The sequence below is a fragment of the Pieris napi genome, chromosome 17, assembly GCF_905475465.1.
Source record: "Pieris napi chromosome 17, ilPieNapi1.2, whole genome shotgun sequence".
NCBI lineage: Eukaryota > Metazoa > Arthropoda > Insecta > Lepidoptera > Pieridae > Pieris > Pieris napi.
The window spans coordinates 7,363,864-7,384,549 of NC_062250.1; the positions used below are offsets into that span (position 1 = coordinate 7,363,864).

The 20,686-nt window shown below is 32.5% G+C and overlaps 1 protein-coding gene across 2 annotated transcripts in view; it reads left to right on the forward strand.

Moving 5' to 3' along the window:
* Window positions 1–1,090: 1,090 nt before the first annotated feature.
* Window positions 1,091–20,686, forward strand: part of LOC125057715 — a 113,271-nt gene continuing 93,675 nt past the window's right edge. The window contains exon 1 of one of the 2 annotated variants that reach the window (XM_047661549.1): window positions 1,091–1,120. In XM_047661549.1, coding sequence (XP_047517505.1) covers window positions 1,117–1,120 — 4 coding nt within the window. In that variant the 5' untranslated portion in view covers window positions 1,091–1,116. Of the gene's footprint in view, window positions 1,121–7,809; window positions 7,950–20,686 lie in introns of those variants that run through there. The other variant, XM_047661548.1, reaches the window with a different exon arrangement.

Consider the following 20,686-nt stretch of genomic DNA (forward strand, 5'->3'; position numbering starts at 1 on the left):
CTAATTTGGGAATAGAAAAATAAGGATAGGAAGGCAACGTTCTGTGTAATGTTTTGACTGAAAGGGTCTGATATGAATTATTCGTGAATGTTGTTTCATACACCGGAAGTGTATCATAATCAAAGTGGTTTTAGACTTGCTAAGGAGACAAAGAATACTAGTGGTTTAGCATAATATATAAAGCAATATTTCAAGATTGAAAATTTTTGTATCTTTCAAAATTTCTTTGAATGAATCATGCATTTATATATTTTTTTATAAATCTTCTCTTATATTTGTATAAATCGTGTCATAACACTACTTCCAGTCTCTATTATGGGGAAGATATACACATACACAGACACTCTGTGTTATTTTTTTCACTTTAGCACTGCTCATAAAACTAACGTGCACCAACACTAATCACTTAGTGAAATGGTTTTGTCCTTTTAACTCTTCTCCCTTAGTTCCGTTGAATCAAGAAATTGCATAGCCTCAATATCGCCTCGCCTTATTCCACTGCCATTACCACTGTAACGAACTTATTCAATTTATAATAAACTAGCGGTTCTTATATGACATTTGCATGCCTACTTTTATATGGCGGATTGTGCGGATTTTTATAATTAATCGATCTAAATGTACCACTTTCTTTGCAATTAAACGATATATATTAAAAGACTTTTCAAAATCGTTTCAGTAGTTTACATCCACAACCTTGAAAACTTTACCTCTATATAATGTAGTTAGTATAAATGAAAACTTCACTGTTTTAACTAAAAACTTTAAACTTGCGGGCTTAATGTGATTTGGTCTATCAACAAACATGGCCGATCGCGTGGGCGATATTCTCTAACATTTTGGCATTTTACAATTACTTTAGTTAAAACAGTAATGACTGAATTAGTCTTCATAAATTCTGATAGCTTGGGATATAAAAAAACATGATAGTATTTGAATCGAATGCCAAACAAAGGCTTCGTTTATATAAGTGTAATGAGAGTCCCATTTTCGACGCAAATTTGATTGTAATCCTAGTGGGAGCTAACGCAAACCACACAACACTCCCACCTATTTCAATACTACAATTGTTCATTATCGAGTGATATGGCTACGCGAAAGGTCTCCTCTGCTAAAATGGGTGAGTCTTCTTTTCAATATACAAAAAACTAACCTCAGTCTCAGATTTCTGCCCTGCGATTCTGTTACTCACTTTTCAAACTCGCACAGCGGTTTTCGCAGCGGCTAAAAGTGAGTTACAGAATCGCAAGGCTGATCCATTATATTTATTTATAATCAGCCTTACTGTGTATGACAATAAATTGCATTTATAGATAGAAAAGTACTTTGCTACAGCGCCGTGGTTTAAACGCACGACCACGGCGTTATAGTTGAGCTAGCTAATTATTTTATACGGCCTCCTTTACTCTCCTATATATATTAGAGTATCTTGCTCAGGTGGGCACTGTCTACACAAGTGTGCCGAAATGTCTACGTTGTTTCAAATCCATACCTGCCATTTTAGACATCACTCTAACTTACACTATGTTCTATCGTATTGACCGTTATAATTATTTACACGTTTAATGGTAGTATAAGTTTTATGTCTTACGCGTACAATTCTTATTTTTCAAATGTTATTAGAACAATACAATTTTAGTAAAAGTAAAAACAAACGTTAAATAGGTGTGTATTAATTAAAAAATGAGACTGAATTGGGACTGAACAAAAAAAAAACACGACGAAATTCATCGAAAAATTGTTCATAAATTAGATTGCACAAGTAAGACAGTAATCACCTCGCATTCACGAGTACAGTATTTATAAGTTCTCGCTAGCAGCTCAAAGATTTCATTAATTTTATTAATATATGATATAATTTGTACAACATACAATATATATTAATTAATCTTAACGTAAGTTTATAATTAAGAAAATAGTTAAACCCATGTGGTTATTTCCTGCTAAACTATTTTGTCCTCAGAGGTATTGAGTAACGTACGTGCATATACTCGTATATACGTATTACTATCTTAGTAGTAATAACTAATAAAGAGTTTTGTAGATATTATGATTTTTTAAATAACTTTTTGTTATGTATAGCAATGTTTAGGAAGGTTCTGAAGGTTTTAATGAATTTTTTTTTTAAATAAATTACCGTGATGTCTGAGATCATATTTTGTTCTGTGTTCATTTGGTTCCAGTACAATTTTTGAACAACTTTAATCTACACACAGCTTGAAAATACGGCGGAAAAGTATTCCCAATTGTCGCCGAAGGACCCACATTAATACTGTCATAGTAACATAGATTAGGGAGTTGTGCGAATGAATATTAATTTTAAAGTGGATCGTTTATCTTACTATAGACATTGAAAGGGTTGAATATCATTAGGAGAGGATAAATATTAATAGAGTGGGAGAAGGTAAATATAATAGCAGGAAATCTAATGTTTGTGTCTAAAATGTTTATAATTTTATAACTAGAATTTATCTATGAAACATAAAATGCTATCTTAATCGTACTGCTGATATAGAGAGTATAGAGTGTGATATAGTCTACCTCGCTCAAATACGCTGTTAATACTAGTACTTTTCGAAAGCATGCCTGGCGAGCAGACCTCGTCCGACAGAATTTTGTAGTGCTCACACTTTACAGTTTGAAATGTGCTACAATACAGATTAAAGGCGTTTGGCAAAATTATCAAGTTGAGATACAAGGTGCGCATCGCTGCTTCGCAGCTCGCACGCCCCGAGCCTTTGTCAAATTAATCTTTGACAACTCCAACTGTGAATATTTTAAAGTGACAGCGACAGTGACAGCCTGAAGATTTTAAATTTCGCAAAACTAAGTTTAAATTACCAAAAAAATGTTTTACGAGCTTATACCAACCATATTTCTAGAGGTAAAGGTAGCCCTGCAAGCCAATACTCAACTATCTTAAAATGGTGACAATATGCCTTATGTTAATTTTAAAATCAGTGATTGTAATACAAGTATGAATGCCTCTAAGTACCATTTAATTAGCGTTCCGCGTTCAGGTATACACTCAAGTCTAGTCTTTGTATGGCAGCCATCTTCTTTTCGGCCATTTTGATTTTTTTGCATTCCAACTACCACACCGCACCTTTTCACACCGCTCCGGTAATCACAAGTTGGTCGAATCGGGCGTTCCGTGGTATAGGGTGTTTCATACATTAAAAAAACAAACTAAATCTAAAAAATTCAACCATCCCCACGTTTTTGATTAGTTCTTACCGCTTTGAGGTTCTATGGAAAATATAAACCAGAGGTCTGGACAAATTTTACAGATTTAATACACGGGTTGATTAATGATACAAATCAATCTTTAGCTGGGTCGTGAGTGGAACGCTTACGTTTACTTGTATAGGTGGGAACTGACCAACGTTACGAGGTGTAATGTAACACGTTACACAGCGAGCATTCGTGCAGTCAGTACGTCGTGTTACGGGGAAACCAGCGAGCAACGAGCCGCTCGTTGCTCGCTTTGAGTGCTCCACCAGGCGGTCGGTTTTTCAGCGAATCCTGTGAGTCGTCGTCACGTCGCGAGTGATAATGATTATGATTTTCTATAATATGTGTCTTTTTGTAAGTACTTTTGGTCCCATTAAATTCAACAGTTCTTCAAAATCGAGACATGCGTACAAAGTTTTTATACTGTCCAGTAATCATTTGGTTTTTAATATTGCAATCAATAACATACCACCACGTACGCCTGTGTTTTTAAATAAGTTTGATGTCCAGTAAAATTTTTTCTTCTTCTTCTTAATTTGGATGAAACAATAATTAAATAGAATGAAAGATATCAACACGTCCTTGCTGTCGGCCATCTCGTGAACACTGGCGGCGAAAGCGGAGCACAGAGTTTTGACAAGCATGTTACGCCGATTTTAGAACACAGCGTAACATGCTCGATGCGTAACAGGCTCGATGCGAATGCTACATTACACCTCGTAACTTTGGTCAGTTCCCACCTTATGGCGAACGTATTTTTTCGGCCATTAAGTAATTTTTATACTGCCTATATTGATTGATGTGCTGGGCAAATAAACGACGCCTTGCAAAATTTCCGCCACAAGGGTCCACAAACGGCGATTTTAGCAAAATATTGTGGCCATCTTGGTTTTGGGATATGTATCACCGTTAAGGCGACCGATGAAAATTGTTTGGATTCTTCAGACCCTGGACTTCCTTTAATCAATTCCGGAGGATTATACTTATATGAAAACGTTTTAACATCTCCCTCGGCTCCTCCCCCTTGTAATAAAACGATGAATGAATGTTTTAAAATATATAATTTGATTTGCCATTATGTGAAAAATGTATATTTACCTTATGTTTTAGTGTGAGTGAAAGCGATAGTTATGACATTTTTATTTTTACAAATAAATAAGTGACAAATTTGGTGTTGCATGTGGAATCAAGCGTTTTACTTGAAATTTCTATAACTTTGTTTTGAATGACCCATCGAGGGTTAACCCTTTAAAATAACCAGTGCGTGTGTAAGGTGAGGACAAAATATAATGATCTATTTGCTTAAGCCGTGTCCTATGGGACGTACCTCAATGTATATTCCTTGAGATATTATGTATGAACGTTTTATAGGCTTTCATTATTAAGTTGGTAGAAAATAATTTAGAGATACTTTATATACTTTTGGGCTCACAATAATTGCAAAAAAGGCCTAAGGGGAAGAAGGAGAAGAGGGCGCCCCGACAAAAGGTGGATAGAAGAAAAGAGAATGGAGAAAGAAAGCCATAGACAGAGTCAGTTGGAAAAAGCTGGAGGAGGCCTATACCCGTGAAGGGGTTCCGATCGACGGTACTGATAGCTATTAATAGGATACATAGGATAACAAGATAAAAATAATATATAAAATGTAAAAAATCTAAGCTGTATATTACCATTTCTTTTTGATTGGAAATTAAACGGGCTTTATTATTATTATTGTTGTTATTATTATTATTAATTATTATTATTATTATTATTATTATTATTATTATTTAATTGCCCTCTCAACATGGTAAGTGAAACCGATACAGTACTGCGATTGATGTGCCAATTTCAATGTTGTTATGGTACCGTAAGATTTCATACGGATATTGAAAGAACTATATTTAAAAGTATCATTGCCTGAGGGCGACGTTTATAAGAAAATGTTATTTACAATAATATTATTTGCCTTCTGGACACGTGGAAGATGTTTACCGTGTATAAATGTGCAATACAGGAGGGAAATAATAGTACTTATAATTTACCAATGGGATACGCATCAAATGCTTTAAATTCAAGTAATTTGAGAATAATGTTTTTACATTTGCCGGCCACGCCTGCATGCCACTGAATTCATATTAAATCATCGTATCGCGAGCAAATTACTAGCGAGTCCACTCCACTGATTACACGTCACATTTAACCGATTACGCAGAGCTATTATGTACTACAGTGACGATGGTACTATAATGATTTTGACTACTTTGTGATACACGAACACCAACATCAGTCATTTTCAGTCTCTTTCTGGACGTAGCACTGTATCTTCCTTCACGCAGGCGTAACGTATAGAGTGACAAGGAAAGAGATGAAAGATCTGCCCGTTGCATCCCTGCTTAATTTTGATGTTATTTTTAAGCTATTGCATAGATTTTATCGCGGGCTTTGAGCGCGGCGACCGAATCAAGAAATTCCATAACGAAAAAAAACCTAACACACGATAGGTGCGGCAAATACGCGTAAGAGTGGGACAGAAGGCATACTGCGCATTCCCATCTCTCTGACGAGATCGCTGACGTAGCGTGAGCGCGGCCGGTGCAGCCGGTACGCGTTAGAGTGAGACAGACTATTTAGGCGTTTTAGTCTGAGTCTGGTAGAGTGGTAGATTGAAATAATATCAAAGAAAAAACTTGAATTGATATCAAAGAAAAATAAATAAATAATTATAACTGCATAAGTTGATAAAAAATGCTATGCAATAGCAATACCGAAGCTGTCCCCGAGTGCCACACGTTTTTTTTATTTATTTAAATGTAACGAAGTGTAAATAAATAAATGTATCCTTACCTTGGGTCTTCTTACATACGTCAACTATCTTATAGTTTATTTTCTGTGACAGTATAATTAACATAGAAATATTACCGCCATTTAGGAGGACCATATTTTTTTTATCAATGCTCACTTTTATGAATCAGGGAAATAAAGTGATATTTGTATGTTACATGTGAACAATATTTTCACAAACATAAAATAATGCAGACAAGAAGAACAGAGGGTTGTTTATTTAGGTATGATAAAGCGTTCCAGTTTGAGTAAATAAACATAATACATAATGTATAACAATTTGTCTGTCATGTTTTGGATACTCTGACTCATCAAATAATAAATTAATTTGTTCAACTGATGTTTTCCCAAATTTTAAGAATAAAGGATAGTTTTATTAATAAAATTATATATGTATATATATAAAATATAAATATAATTTTATTTCTATCGATAACGTGGAAATCATTTAGAAATGATTACATTCTTAAAATGTTTATTTCCTTCAAAGCCTTATTTATAATCAAGATGTCAATGGATGATTTAGTATTAAAATTATTTTGATAAGAATCAGGGGAGTAATTGATGACGCTGAAAATACGAGTGCAGTATATCTGTATCGAAACCTTTATTGTTTTGTTTTAGTATGTATAATTTTGTATGTGTAATATAATACGATTTGTATGAAATAGTGCTTTTCCAACGTGGTCCTTATATTTGCTTAAGGCGATTGACGATGACGGAAAGAGCGAAAATCAAATGTCAGATTTCAAAATCAATAGACTGATGACAGCTGTCACCAGGTAAAAGTTAATAAGTCAAATAAGTAATGTTATATATTGTCTTTCAGTATAATTGGCCGAGAATGTATGAATTTTCATTTCATTTGATCGTCAGCTTTTTTATTTGTAGTAAAATTGATTTTATTTTAAAAAGTTAACAAAACGTACATTTAGAACTTTACGCTAAAATGAGTAACGTTGTTTTTTATATTAATTTATTGTAACGTATTGTTTTTAATTTTAATGTTTGGGATGGCTTTATTTCTTTTAACTACACTTCGATTATACAGCCTTAAACAGTGTCCGGGTTTTTATTATTTACAGGAATTTAATAAAACATTTATTGTCTTTTGAACTCCTATTTATATTTTAAAGTAGATAACAGATGTATTTCCTATTTATTTTAAAGCGTTTTTAATATTTGTTTTTCGAAATAATATGACGGTCTCGAGTTCAAATTTCTAGTTTAACAAAATAAAAATAGGCAGAATAATAGGAAAAAATACATGTAATCGCAAAAATCACGGCAGAACTGGCACGTAAATAATAATAATAACGAATATTTTTTAAAGAACAAAAACACCAGTGTGTTTTTTTGGAGCAACAGTTTGCTATTTGTAAAACGCTAGTTTTCACACTACAGATATCTCTGTGTTGTGAGTGCGTCAGGAAACAAAAATCACATAAAACAGACCCACAAAATCTTGACAGAACTAAATAAATTCTCTGTTCAAATTGCAAACGGAAACTGAAAATTTTCATAATAGTAAAGTCCACTTGACCGAAAATACTCTAGATGAGAGATCGATAGTACTCAATGAGACATATTAAAACAAAGAAATTCTCCGCACGGTTTGAATAACGTTCATTGAAATTATAGGAAAAATGTCACTGAGTACGAAAATCACAATTAACTTTATGAAAATGAAGCAAGCAGCACTAAAGTGACTGGGAAATCTGTGGCACTGGCGTTTCAGTGTTCTCAAAGTCGCGGTATAGGACGGACGCGTCTTGATTTAAATGAATTATGTAGCGATGTTTTGTCACACGGATTAAATTAAAGTGAATAGTGTGTGTTCAAGATGCATGAAATGTTCACGATATTTATTCAACTGTTCTTCACTTTTCAGGGTGAGTGGAAAATATTTTTATAGAATAAGCAAAATGTATAGGTATTATAAAGTTCTAAAAGTTTTAATCAATTTCTCTTTAAATAAAGCTGGTTATTAAAGTTTAGATTGGTTATGATTTTACAAAATTTAAAATTGAAACTTGGATTTTGAAATTTACCTCTATTTGTGCGGTCTGTACGTAATTGTTTTATTCTAATTTTATTAATCTGATTAAGTAATACTTACATATTATTATTTTATAATTATTTTAAGCCAATTGAGAAATATTATAGATAAGCCTTACTATAGGAAAAAATAATAATATCTGTTGCTAACCCTAGTTTAAGCTAGAAAACTGAAGGATAACGATTTTAAAGATATATTCAGATAAATACTACGCTTCTGACAATCCTCATTATATGGTACTTAAAGCCAAAATGACGTGGATATGTAGACATTTCTGAATCTATTGTTCATCCTGAAAGTAGATGTCATCTTCTACCATTGCAATTCAAAATCATATAGGTAACACAATGTACACTTATGAACGTCAATTACATACTAAATGCTTCTAATTGTATATTTACTGCCAGTACCTAAAGGCAATAAGAGAACTGGCAATAAAGTCTCCGCCACTCTTTTTAATCGCCAAGTTTTTTGTTTTACAAAATGTTTGTAAGGAGCTGCAACTATTACACCATGTTCATGCCTAGTAACCCAAAGCAATTGTCGAGAATCGAACCCACAGCCGGGTTGTTACCTAACTTAGTTACGAAACCATGAAATATTCATAGTTTTTGTAGGTCTATCATGTATACATGACCTACTAAGACTTATGATTCGGACATCTAATAAAGTAATTTTAATAGGGAACTATATCTTTTTTAAATTAATTTTTTATATTTAAATATCTTACCATCAAACACTGTTTTAATGTTAGACCTTTTTACGTGCATATTGACCTGTAGTATTTTTATAATTTACTGTATCTTTGTACACTACATATTTATTTATCTTTACACGCAACATTTTATTAAACATTCATTTCACTATATATGAAAGTCTTTGAAGTGCGCTAAGCTGTCAGACATTTTCCCTTTCATTCTTTAATCTCAATCAACTGCCATGACAGGCCCAGCCCGACTTAAAACCAAATATCAACCAATTTGCAATATGCAACACTGATTTAATTTCACTCGTATGATGAAAATTCTCGCTTTTTGGATTAAGAATGAATATTATTACAGTTATTGGCATTTCTGATTTTATCTAATATATAAAATTCTCGTGTCACAGTTTTCGTTGCCATACTCCTCCGAAACGGCTTGACCGATTTTGATGAAATTTTTTGTGCTCATCCGGTATCTATGAGAATCGGCCAACATCTATTTTTCATCCCCCTAAATGTTAGGGGTAGTCCACCCCTAAATTTTTATTTTTATTTTTTAGACAAAATTTTTAATTTCTATTTTTTTATGATACAACATTAAAAAATATATACAACCCCTAATTTTCACCCCTCTACAATCAACCCCTATTTTTTATTATAAATGATATACATGGCAAGACGACGTTTGCCAGGTCAGCTAGTTTCTTTATAAAAATGAAGGTGAATTTAAATTTCTTATTTTATACATCAATAATTTACAGTTTTTTAAATATTTAAATACTTATTTATTAATGAAAACTATATAACTCGTTTTGCACTATTTTAACTTTGCTCCCTCTCTCTGTGAAATTGTATATATACACTATGATGGAAAGATACAGATGGGTACTTACAAGTTAAAACGGTGCAAAAATAATGATTTAGATTTTATGAATAAAACGTTTGTACTCAAAACGTAACAAGAAGACGATATACGCGAAAATGTGTTAATAATCGTTAAAATATAGAATATAGTAATCAATTATTAAGTAATAAAATTATTATAAATATAAACAAAAACTACAATAATAACACAATAAGTCAAATCAGTAATTAACTGTGCAATTCTAAGTGGATATTATCAAATACTTATGAAAGTTATAGAAAAATAATTTAGTAGTTTTTTTATTCAGATTCCATGAATACTTTAATAAATCCTGACTTTTGTAAGTAAGTGTCATTAGTAATAACAAAAACCTAGTTATATTACAGTGATCCGTACAGGTAATTTAATGTTCAGTGTTTGTTGCGGTTTATTGCTTAACCAGCTTTCGTTATGTTATATGTTATATGAAAAAGCACTTAGAACACAAACTAATATATTATACTGAATATGCTAAGCTATGTTATAGAATATAGGATTAATGTTTTACTTAAATAAGTATCGGAATAGACATAAATTATAAACAAACTAGGTAGCTGATCCGGCACACGTCGTTTTGCTATGTTTATAATTTATAATAAAAATAGGGGTTGATCGTAGAGGGGTGAAAATTAGGGGTTGTATGTATTTTTTAATGCTGTATCATAAAAAAAATTATCTAAAAACTAAAAAAAAAATTAGGGGTGGACTACCCTTAACATTTAGAGGGATGAGAAATAGATGTACAAACAGTTATACCCAATCTGCACACAAAATTTCATGAGAATCGGTCAAGCCGTTTCGGAGCAGTTTAACCACAAACACCGCGACACGAGAATTTTATATATTAGATATATGAAAACATTAAATTCATTATGTTAAACGTTATTCCGATGTTTTTACACAAAAATTACTCTAAACACGCTTTTACCAAAAATATAGGTTGGAAATTTTTAGTATTGAAGTACAGGAGTTGAGTGATATCATAATTTGTGGCTCGCTTTGCTGTTTGAATTTCCTGGTATGTTTGATTTACAATAAATGTAGACAAATTGTATATTCTATGAAAGGCTTTCGGCTAACCATGGTGATTACTGGTTTATATACGTGCATCAAAGCAAGCTTTAGTGTTAATATTTGAAAATCGTAGGAATCGAAACCTCGTCCTATACGAATAAAATTGATATTAATATTAATTGAACTTTCGTAATCTAGATTTATAAAAGTATATTTGAACAAATTATCTGTGATATTTCTAATAACAATTAATAATTTTGTTAGTTTATCCTTTATATAAAGTGCATGGGTATTTATTTCAAATACATATCATTATTAAATAAATAGCAAATCGGCATCGGAGAGTTTCGCTTGAATAACGATATACAAACAGTCTTGTTCTCAGATGGCTAGGTTTGAAATCTTCAATTACAATATAATAGATAACGCAAACGTTCTTTCTTTAACAATTCTTCTTCTTTGTAATCTTCATTACTGAAGGTCGTGAAAACCCTATCCCATATGTCGACTTGCTGCCTCCACACCACTATCCTCAGCTGGTCATTACGAGCATTACGAGTGTCGAGACCCATTAATTTTTTATTTGGTCACACCAATTGGTAGGTGATATAACCCGACTTCTCCTGCCATCACTCCCTACCATTACTAACTTGTCGAGAATATTTGGTTCTTTCCTGGCAATATGGCCAAGGTAGCTAAGCACCCATTAGTAAGAGATAGTCTTGTGGTGATTTTCAGTTGGATGAGAAAGGACTTATTGGTTCTTTTTGCAGTCCATGGTATTCCCAACATTCTCCTCCAACACCACATCTCGAATGCCTCTATCTTTTTTCAATCCGCTGAACGAATTACCCAGGACTCAAATCCGTACAAAATATGGAAAATACCAAAGTTCTGACGGGCCGTCTCTTGGTAGACGTATCTTCGACACGTTTCTGTTTTGCCATATCCTGTTCAGTTTGCTCATTCATCGTAGCCATCTGTGTTTGCCTATGGATTTCCCCATCACATCCTCCCTGGTTGCTTATGAGTGATCCTAAAAATACAAATTTGTCCATACATTGAAACTACGCCAGTTCTCCAGAACGTGTGAGGAGTCCAGCCCGATCTACTAACATGACTTTTGTCTTTACCCTATTATTAGAAAGGACCATTTCGCTTGCTTTCTGCACTCTGGTAAACAGTTCCGCTATTTCCCGTATGATTCCCGTTTACCTTAACAATAAACATATTATATTAAAAAAACGAATTATTCAAAGAAATTTCGGAAGTTTCAAACATGTATTGGATTTAATTTAACGCTAAGGCTCTGAATCTTACCCTTAGTGACAGGAAAGAAGACTTTTAAAAAGGCACAGTTTTACAAAAGACTTAATATAATATTGGTTTATAGGCGCTTCTTTTCACGCGCTCGTTGGATGAAAGAAAACATTGTAAGAAAACCGGCATGCATGCTTTAGACCCAAAAAATCGACGGCATGTGTCAGGCACAGAAGGCTACTTACCTATTAGAAAAAAACAAAGAATAATGAAACGAATACACAAATCTGAGAAAGAGTAATTTTAAATGTATTGTTGTTTCTATACGGGTTAATACCTGATAAGATATCTACTATTACCGTAATGCGGAGTTGGAGCTTGTAAGCCACGCGAATACGTTAATAAAACATTTCCGGAGGATGAAAATGTAAAACAAAAGATGGCGCGTTTGTTTGTAATTGGTTAACAGCATTTCTTGCCTAAGGCGCGCATACATGCGATATGATACATTAGTGCCTTCGTCAAATTACACAACTCCGGCGCTTTTGTTTTTAAAATTAAATAAGTTGACTTCAAGACATGTATGAATGTGTCAATTATTTTGCACATGTTTAGCTATAGAAAATGTATTACATAGTTGGTGCTATTTTCCAATAATTTTAGAGGCACAGCTTTGTAAACAATTCTGTGAAAATTGATTTTCAATAGTATTCAAGGGATCACTCAGTATTCGCGAGCTTTCGATCACTTTGTGTTCCGGTCCTTTAACTGAAGAATGAAGTTTTGGTATATTCTTAGATAACTAATACATAATATTGAATTATATACGAGTACTGCAGCTTCTTACACACATAGTGATAAATGATAATGTATCTTTAGGTCAGCGGATTTAACTATCCTCTCAAAAAAATTTTTGTTTCTCCAGTAATATTGAATATGTGACTTCATTTTATTCTTGTGTGTATTTATTTTCATTGATCTAGTTTTAAATTTAACGCTGATAACTTTTTTAATTGAATGCATTTATTTATGTAAATTTCTTTACCATTTAATTAATAACTTAAGATTTAGTACTGAAAGTGAATAATAAATACATTGGTACATATGGTTTTTACATATGTAAACATTTGTTAAAACGCGGCAAAATAAAACGCATATAGAATATTAAATGAATGGAATATTGGTTTTCATTTATGTGGGATAAAAGTTTTTTATTGCTTTATGAATTTTATATATTTATGATTTTGTTCGGTACATTCGTTTTGAATGCTATATCTAAATTCTAAATCTATAATGATTAACACCTATCAAAAAATAAAAAAAATGAACCTTAAATAGTCCAACTAAAGTTATCTAATATTAACGCAATGATAGTATTGGGATGTGACAAACTATGTTATGGTACAAATAAAAGTTAAGAGTGGATACAATAGAGAAAGTCGATAAAAACTGGAAGATGAAATAAACTAACATAGTAATTGCACTCTTTAGCTAAAGTACTCTTTGGTCTCTATTTGCCAAATTATGTTTACGCTGTGACGAAAAGAGACAGGTGAGTCCTTCATAAAAAACGGTGTAAATGGACTGATGTAATTTATGTGCATAAGGGAGATAGTATTTTTTAAATATGATGGCAAATAAGCCTATGAAACAGCCATAAAACGCAGCTACCGCAGCCCATAGACACGTTTAAGAAAGGATTACTTTTTTAATTATCGGTTAGAAGCGAAAAGTTTAGTGTTTAATTTAATAATGTTCGAACGATGAAAACTTTGGTATACCTGATACCTGTAATTAAAATAGCAAGTGCACATAACAAAACTATGACATTACGTAGTTTGTAACTGAGCTCATATATATAGTCTCGGCAAGTTGAGCCAGGAGCACCGAAGCGGAGAGCCGGCTTGTTTAAACAACTTCTATTGGTTAGATCGCTTACAATTGTTTTGTATAAAAATATTTTTTATTACCTGAAATGTATTTAGAAACATAAAAGTTGTAGAAATGATAGCGGAGAACGAAAAAGTAATAAACTTAAAAAAATAAATCTCCTTTGGGTGAATTTATTCTATCAATACTAAAACTCCTGTTACTTGGAAAAATTGCAAGTTTTAGGGTCTGTTTCACAATGTACGGAAAAGTTCTACATAAGTTCCAAATTATCTCTTTATTATTTATTGGTAGGAAAAACTCTATTGTTGCGTTTCACGACTGTCAAATAGCGCTATTCGTCACATAAAGTCCATCATAAGTTATGAGTCCGATGAATGTCAAATATCACAATTTATCTTCCAAATAATTTATGTGTGCATATAAGCTATTTAGTACTTTATCTATACAATTATATTTATTCAATTATATTTTTTTATTATATATATATAATATATATATATATATATATTTTTTAAGAGTCATAGCTTTGAATTGCGTTTCTCAGATATTTTCTGGAAATTCCCTCCCATAACGTAGATTTTGTTGGTAAGTCTTTTAAAATCTCCGCTATAGGGGTCTTATCCTATTGATTACCTCTTTCTCCGTAAATATGATAAATGTACAATACATATAAAACATTTATATGATAAATATGTCACTGTTGTTTGATAAAATAATTTGCTCTATTACTTGTCTATTATAGGCACATTATCCTTATAATAGGCGAGTAGTCTTGGCGTGATTAAAATTAATATGTCGAAAATTAAAATACATATATATCTTAACTAAAATATGTGTCATCTCAGGGTTAGGTACAAAGATACTTTATTTCTCAAAGAATTACATTCACTTATCGAGAAAATTTAGAGTAAGTTAGTTATGTACATCGTGTTATGAAATTATTTGAAAATACACTATATAAAATAAAAATATTAGTTTCTAACAATATGTACCATATTTGTTACAAAAGTGCAGGTAGGTCGCATCGATGTTACAACAGGCATTATGTGACAATGAATAGTAATAATTCTAAGACGCTCGTTTGCAGACATATGTAAACGGTAGAGCCTTTTTGATGTTTTGTAAATACATTAATTATTCCATTAATTCCGGGTTTACCTTACCAAGCCATAACATTATTATCGCACTGTAAGCACAAAAAAACAACAAAGAAACCATTACAATTAAGGAAAATTCTAAGTAATATCTTGCTTATAATGATCGTGGTACTGACTTACTTCTTTACGAATATGCTTTGATGTATAAATATTACAAATAAATGTTTAATTAAAACAGTTCCGTCCAATACCATCGTTCTCGAGTCTCAAGATCAAATTCAAATACTGGCAGTAATTTCGCTTCAATAGATCGGAACATTATGAGTTTCATCAATACAATTTGCAATTCAGCAAAGTTTTTAACTAATTATGGTAACTAGACGTCGTGTTGAAAATCGTCAATCTTTTACTTATTTAATTTTAAAGCAAAGATAATATAGCGTTCGTATCAGTTACATATAACTTTAATAACCCGTATGGAAGGTTTGCATTTAAACGTTTATCTTTAGTAAGTTCGTTTGTGACCGAGGAGTGAGCGACTTGAAAAAAAATATCAGAAGCTTGTTTGCTTCATTTGTTTATCTGTTTCTTTCTTAATTTCTTTAATAATAAAAACCAATTCAAATAAGATATTAATACTTTATAATTTTATTTCATTTTGAATTCTATGAACATTTCAAAATTAAAAAAATTGGAATATAGTCCAATCTGTAATAGTTCAAAATTTAATTCAAGAACAGAATCCAAATAACCCAATTATTTTTCAGTCTAATTAGATGTTAATTAATTTAATAAATTAGAAAGTAAATATAACATAACATGATTTAAAATACTTGTAAGTGAGAAGTAATTATATATCTGAAAAAATATTTACGAAAATGTTTGGCACAGTTTCAATATACTAGACTATTGTTCTCAAAAAAGAATGAAAAATTCTAATAATCCCCTTCAATTGATGGCAGGATCATAAGTTTCATCAGCAGTATGCTCCAATTGAGCTCAAATCTTGCAAGTTGGAGCATCTAGAATTCAATAGATCATTTCAACTCTAACAAAGTTGTGGACCGAGATTCTTTTACTGAATTGAAGTTTAAAAACTGAAGTTAAAGTGGTTTTTGCTTTAATTTGAGGTCATGGAAATCTTAATTCACTAGTTGAATAATATCTAAGACGAAACCATAAGGAAATATTAAATAAAATGCTACAAGACGCTATTGTAGAGAGAAGATAAATTATTGTGCTATTTGACATTCATCGGACTCATAACTTATGATGGACTTTATGTGACGAATAGCGCTATCTGACAGTCGTGAAACGCAACAATAATTTTTATCCTACCAATAACTAATAAATAGCTAATTTGGAACGTATGTAGAACTTATCCGTACATTGTGAAACATACCCTTATCTACGAATTTACTAACGCGGGTGATGCTATCTAACACATCTAGATAATTATAATTTATGAAACAGACAACAACTTTATCATAAATATTACATTATTCACGTCAGATATTATTGTACATAAATATAAGCGTTACGTATGGTAACACAGTGCTGTGTACGTTTATTTTATTATAATGGAAAGAGATTTTATTTTAAAGAGAAGCTGAACTTTTTATATATATCTATATTACTATACTATACTTTTTTATATATCTATATTTGTAAACATAGTGCTTTGTTTAATTATTTAAGTAATCGTGTATGTTGTCACCAAAATAAGCTTGAAAAAAGCCTTTGATTTCTTTTCAGGCAATATGTAAATTTCATATGATTGAAAAAACATGACGTAGCTATAGGCACGTGCGGCACTGTTGCTGAGCCTATAAAGTTTTATAACCTTATTAGTAGTCGCGTATAAAGTGTAAATAAAAGGTTGTCAAAGTTTTTGACGGGGCTACTACGAAGATTCAAAATAAAGCCAATCATATTGTATTGGATCCTTTAGTATAAGTGTTAATCGATGTAAGTAGATTCACTAAGCATACTGTAGAAAGACCTTTTTATGTCTGGACCTCAGATTTCTGTATCTTTTTCATGATCATTTGACAATCAAAAGACAATGTGCCTAACACACGCTGTCGACTTTTGGGTCTAAGGTCAGCAGGTTTCCTCACGATGTTTTCCTTCACCGTTCGAGCGAATGTTAAATGCGCACATAGATAGTAAGTACATTGGTGCACAGCCGGGTATCAAATCTACGACCTGAGGAATGAGAGTCGCTAAAGCCACTAGGCCAGCACTGCTCTTTAGACAGATTAGACTTTTTTTATATTAAGTTACGAACTTAATATATACACTACTAGCGGACCCGACAGACTTCGTCCTGCATGATATTTCAAGCGATTAGAATATTAAAGTATGCGCCACCGCAACGCATACAAAAAAAATCGTTCAAATCGGTCCATCCAAAAGGAGTACATACACATGTCTACAAGGAGGATGTCTACAGGAGTCATACAAAAATCTGATTTCACGATAATATCACAAAATATAAGAAGCATTTACAATAATTTTGATGATCTTTTAATAACTTTATCTGAGTTCAAATTTCAAGCTGATGTAATAACACTGGGACCGAGGGATGGATCGATCCACACAAGCCTATACCCCAAATGGATAACTACACTCACTTCGTTACAAGCCGCCATCTAAATCGTAGTGATGGCGTAGTTGTCTACATAAAATGCAACCATAAAACTATCGTTCAAGAAATAAATTTAAAACATGCATCTTGCTTACAAGTCAAAGTAGGTAACTATACCATGTTGTGTATTTATCGCTCCCCGTCTAACCTTAACGCTGAAAATTTTATAGATTCATTAAATAGTCACTTAGTAACTTTACAAACTCAGAATAACATTATAATAACAGGAGACATCAACATAAATCTAATACAAAAATCCAGTGAAACATCTCAGGAGCGCTCGAACCGATTACATTACCTCAATATGCTAGCCATGCATGGCCTGCTCCCGGGTCATACACTGCCTACTCGAGATAGCAATTGCATAGATCATTTCATACTAAAACTTGATAGGTGCATAGGTACGTGTGCGTCTATTACCGTTATTGATTCTACAGTTACTGATCACAAAATGTTATTCTTAAAACTATCCTACCTCGCTAAGTCGAATTACAATACCTCGAAAATTAAATCTTCAATCAGCATGGAAGGCGCTTTAAGTTATTTAAAAAACAGCAACATAAATGATCTAATTTACTATAATAACCCTATAATCTTAACTAATAAATTAATATCTATTTTAAAGCAGTGTATTCAATCCAATACTATCACTAGAGCTATCCCGAATAAGGAACGCCTTATTAAACCATGGATTACCTTAGGAATTGTTAGATGTATTCGTAATAGAAATGCTATGCAAGCAAAACTCCGAGCTGATCCTCATAATGAAATTCTTAAAATTACATACAGGAGATATAGGAATTTCTGCAATAGTTTAATAAAGAAAGTCAAACGTAAATATGAAAAAGAAGACCTTGCTAAGAGTATAAAAAACCCGAAAACTTTGTGGAAGACAATAAATACCCTCACTTATCGTAACCAACCTAAAACGCAAAATCTAGAATTACTAAATTTAAATGTTTCTCCTCAAAATTCGGTTAATTTGGTAAACGATTATTTTTCAAACATTGGTAAAAACTTAGCTAAAGAGATAATTCCAGTTACGACGTTACATAATAGAACAGATGTGATTAGACCCAACTGTTCCCAGGTCTCGTCTTTTGTGCTTCTAGAAACTGACCCTCATGAAGTATACCTGACTATTGTGAGTCTCAAAACTGACAGTGCTCCTGGCTGGGATGGTATAAGCACCAAGTTTCTTAAATATACTAGGGAGCTAGTTGTGCCCATAATTACTCATTTGGTTAATCTCTGCTTCCGACAGGGAGTGTTTCCACCTGCGCTAAAACAAGCAATTATTACACCTGTGTACAAGAATGGTAACAGAGAAGATGTTTCAAATTATCGCCCAATCTCCGTTCTCACTGCCATATCAAAAGTACTTGAAAAATTAATTAATAAAAGACTAATTACCTACCTCCAGAAGTATAGTCTACTTTCAGACTCACAATTCGGTTTTAGACAGGGTCTGTCAACCGAAGATGCAGTTACCTCACTATCTTGTCATATTGTTAATGAAGTTGATAAAGGTAATAAATGTATCACAGTTTTTATCGACTTAAAAAAGGCATTTGATACGGTTTCTGTCCCTATTCTGGTGCAGAGACTAGAGAACATTGGTATTAGGGGTATTCCACTCACATTGTTCGCTGATTACCTCAGTGAACGAAAGCAAGCAGTTAAAATAGGTCAATACATCAGCGAACAATCTGACGTCACATATGGGGTCCCACAAGGTAGTGTTCTGGGGCCGACCTTATTCTTAATCTACATAAACAGCTTATGCGATTTAAGAATTGATAGTGGGAAAGTCTACTCCTACGCGGATGACACTGCTGTTGTCTTCACTGGGAAAACTATTGACTCGGTGCGTCGACATACAGAAATAGGGCTTTCCAAAATAGATAACTGGTTAAGAGAAAACTTATTATCATTAAACGTAAGTAAAACTAACTACATTTTCTTCACTAAATACAATAGCGCCCAACCTCAAACAGATCTAGAAATAAAAATACATAACTGTAGCACCAGAGTAAACTGTACATGTAAAACTATAAATAAAGTTCATCACACTAAATATCTAGGAGTGGTAGTTGATCAAAGAATGTCATGGCATGAGCACCTAGAACAAGTTATAAGTAGGATTCGAAAGCTTATTTGGACATTTAAAACTCTAAGGGTCGATTCGACCAAACTTCAATTTATACCCGAGTAACTATACCAAGAATAATCTATTCCATGATTTTAATCTCGAGTAAATCCATAGTCGTTTGTCCACGTAATCGATAGTATAATTGTGCTAGGAATAACAATACGCGAATAGCAAGAGAATGGTGAACGAAAATAAAACTCGGCAAATAAATGTTGTTCTACAACGGGACAGTGTAAGATCATACATCATGTCAACTCGATTTTGCCGTATTATAGTGTGAAAAAGTAGCTTTTAACAGGTGTCAAACGACAACAAAAAGTTTTTATTTCTTGTTTGTTTGAGGCTTTCGTCTAAAAAGGAACTTCTGTTGAGCCCAGTTGAATTTTATTCTAATATTATAGAAAATAAAAAATCTAAAAACAAATAAATAAATAATAAATTGTTTAAACGTTTCATTATACAATGCTAGACTATTAATTTAGTGCGTTGCGTTGACTTGAAATTAAAACACAGAATACATATTTGTGAAATGACAGAAATCAGCTGATTGGACTGACTGACGCCATTAAATTATTCTAGGAATAGCTGTTATTCCGTGCGAAACGGCGGTATAGTAGCAATTCCCGAATAAGCCCACTATTCTTAGAATTTGTAGTTGGTAAAACGTAAAATTGATTTACTCTCGATTAACTGACGATTTATTCTAAGATTAAGATTTACTCTTGTTTGGTCGAATCGACCCTAAGGCACATCGCTGACAAACATCTACTAATACAGATATACACATCGCTGGCTCAGTCAATTTTAGTGTACTGTATCCCAGTTTGGGGGGGTGCTACAAAGATGAAGTTCCTGGAACTGGAGAGGGCACAAAGAATTTTACTAAAAGTAATGATG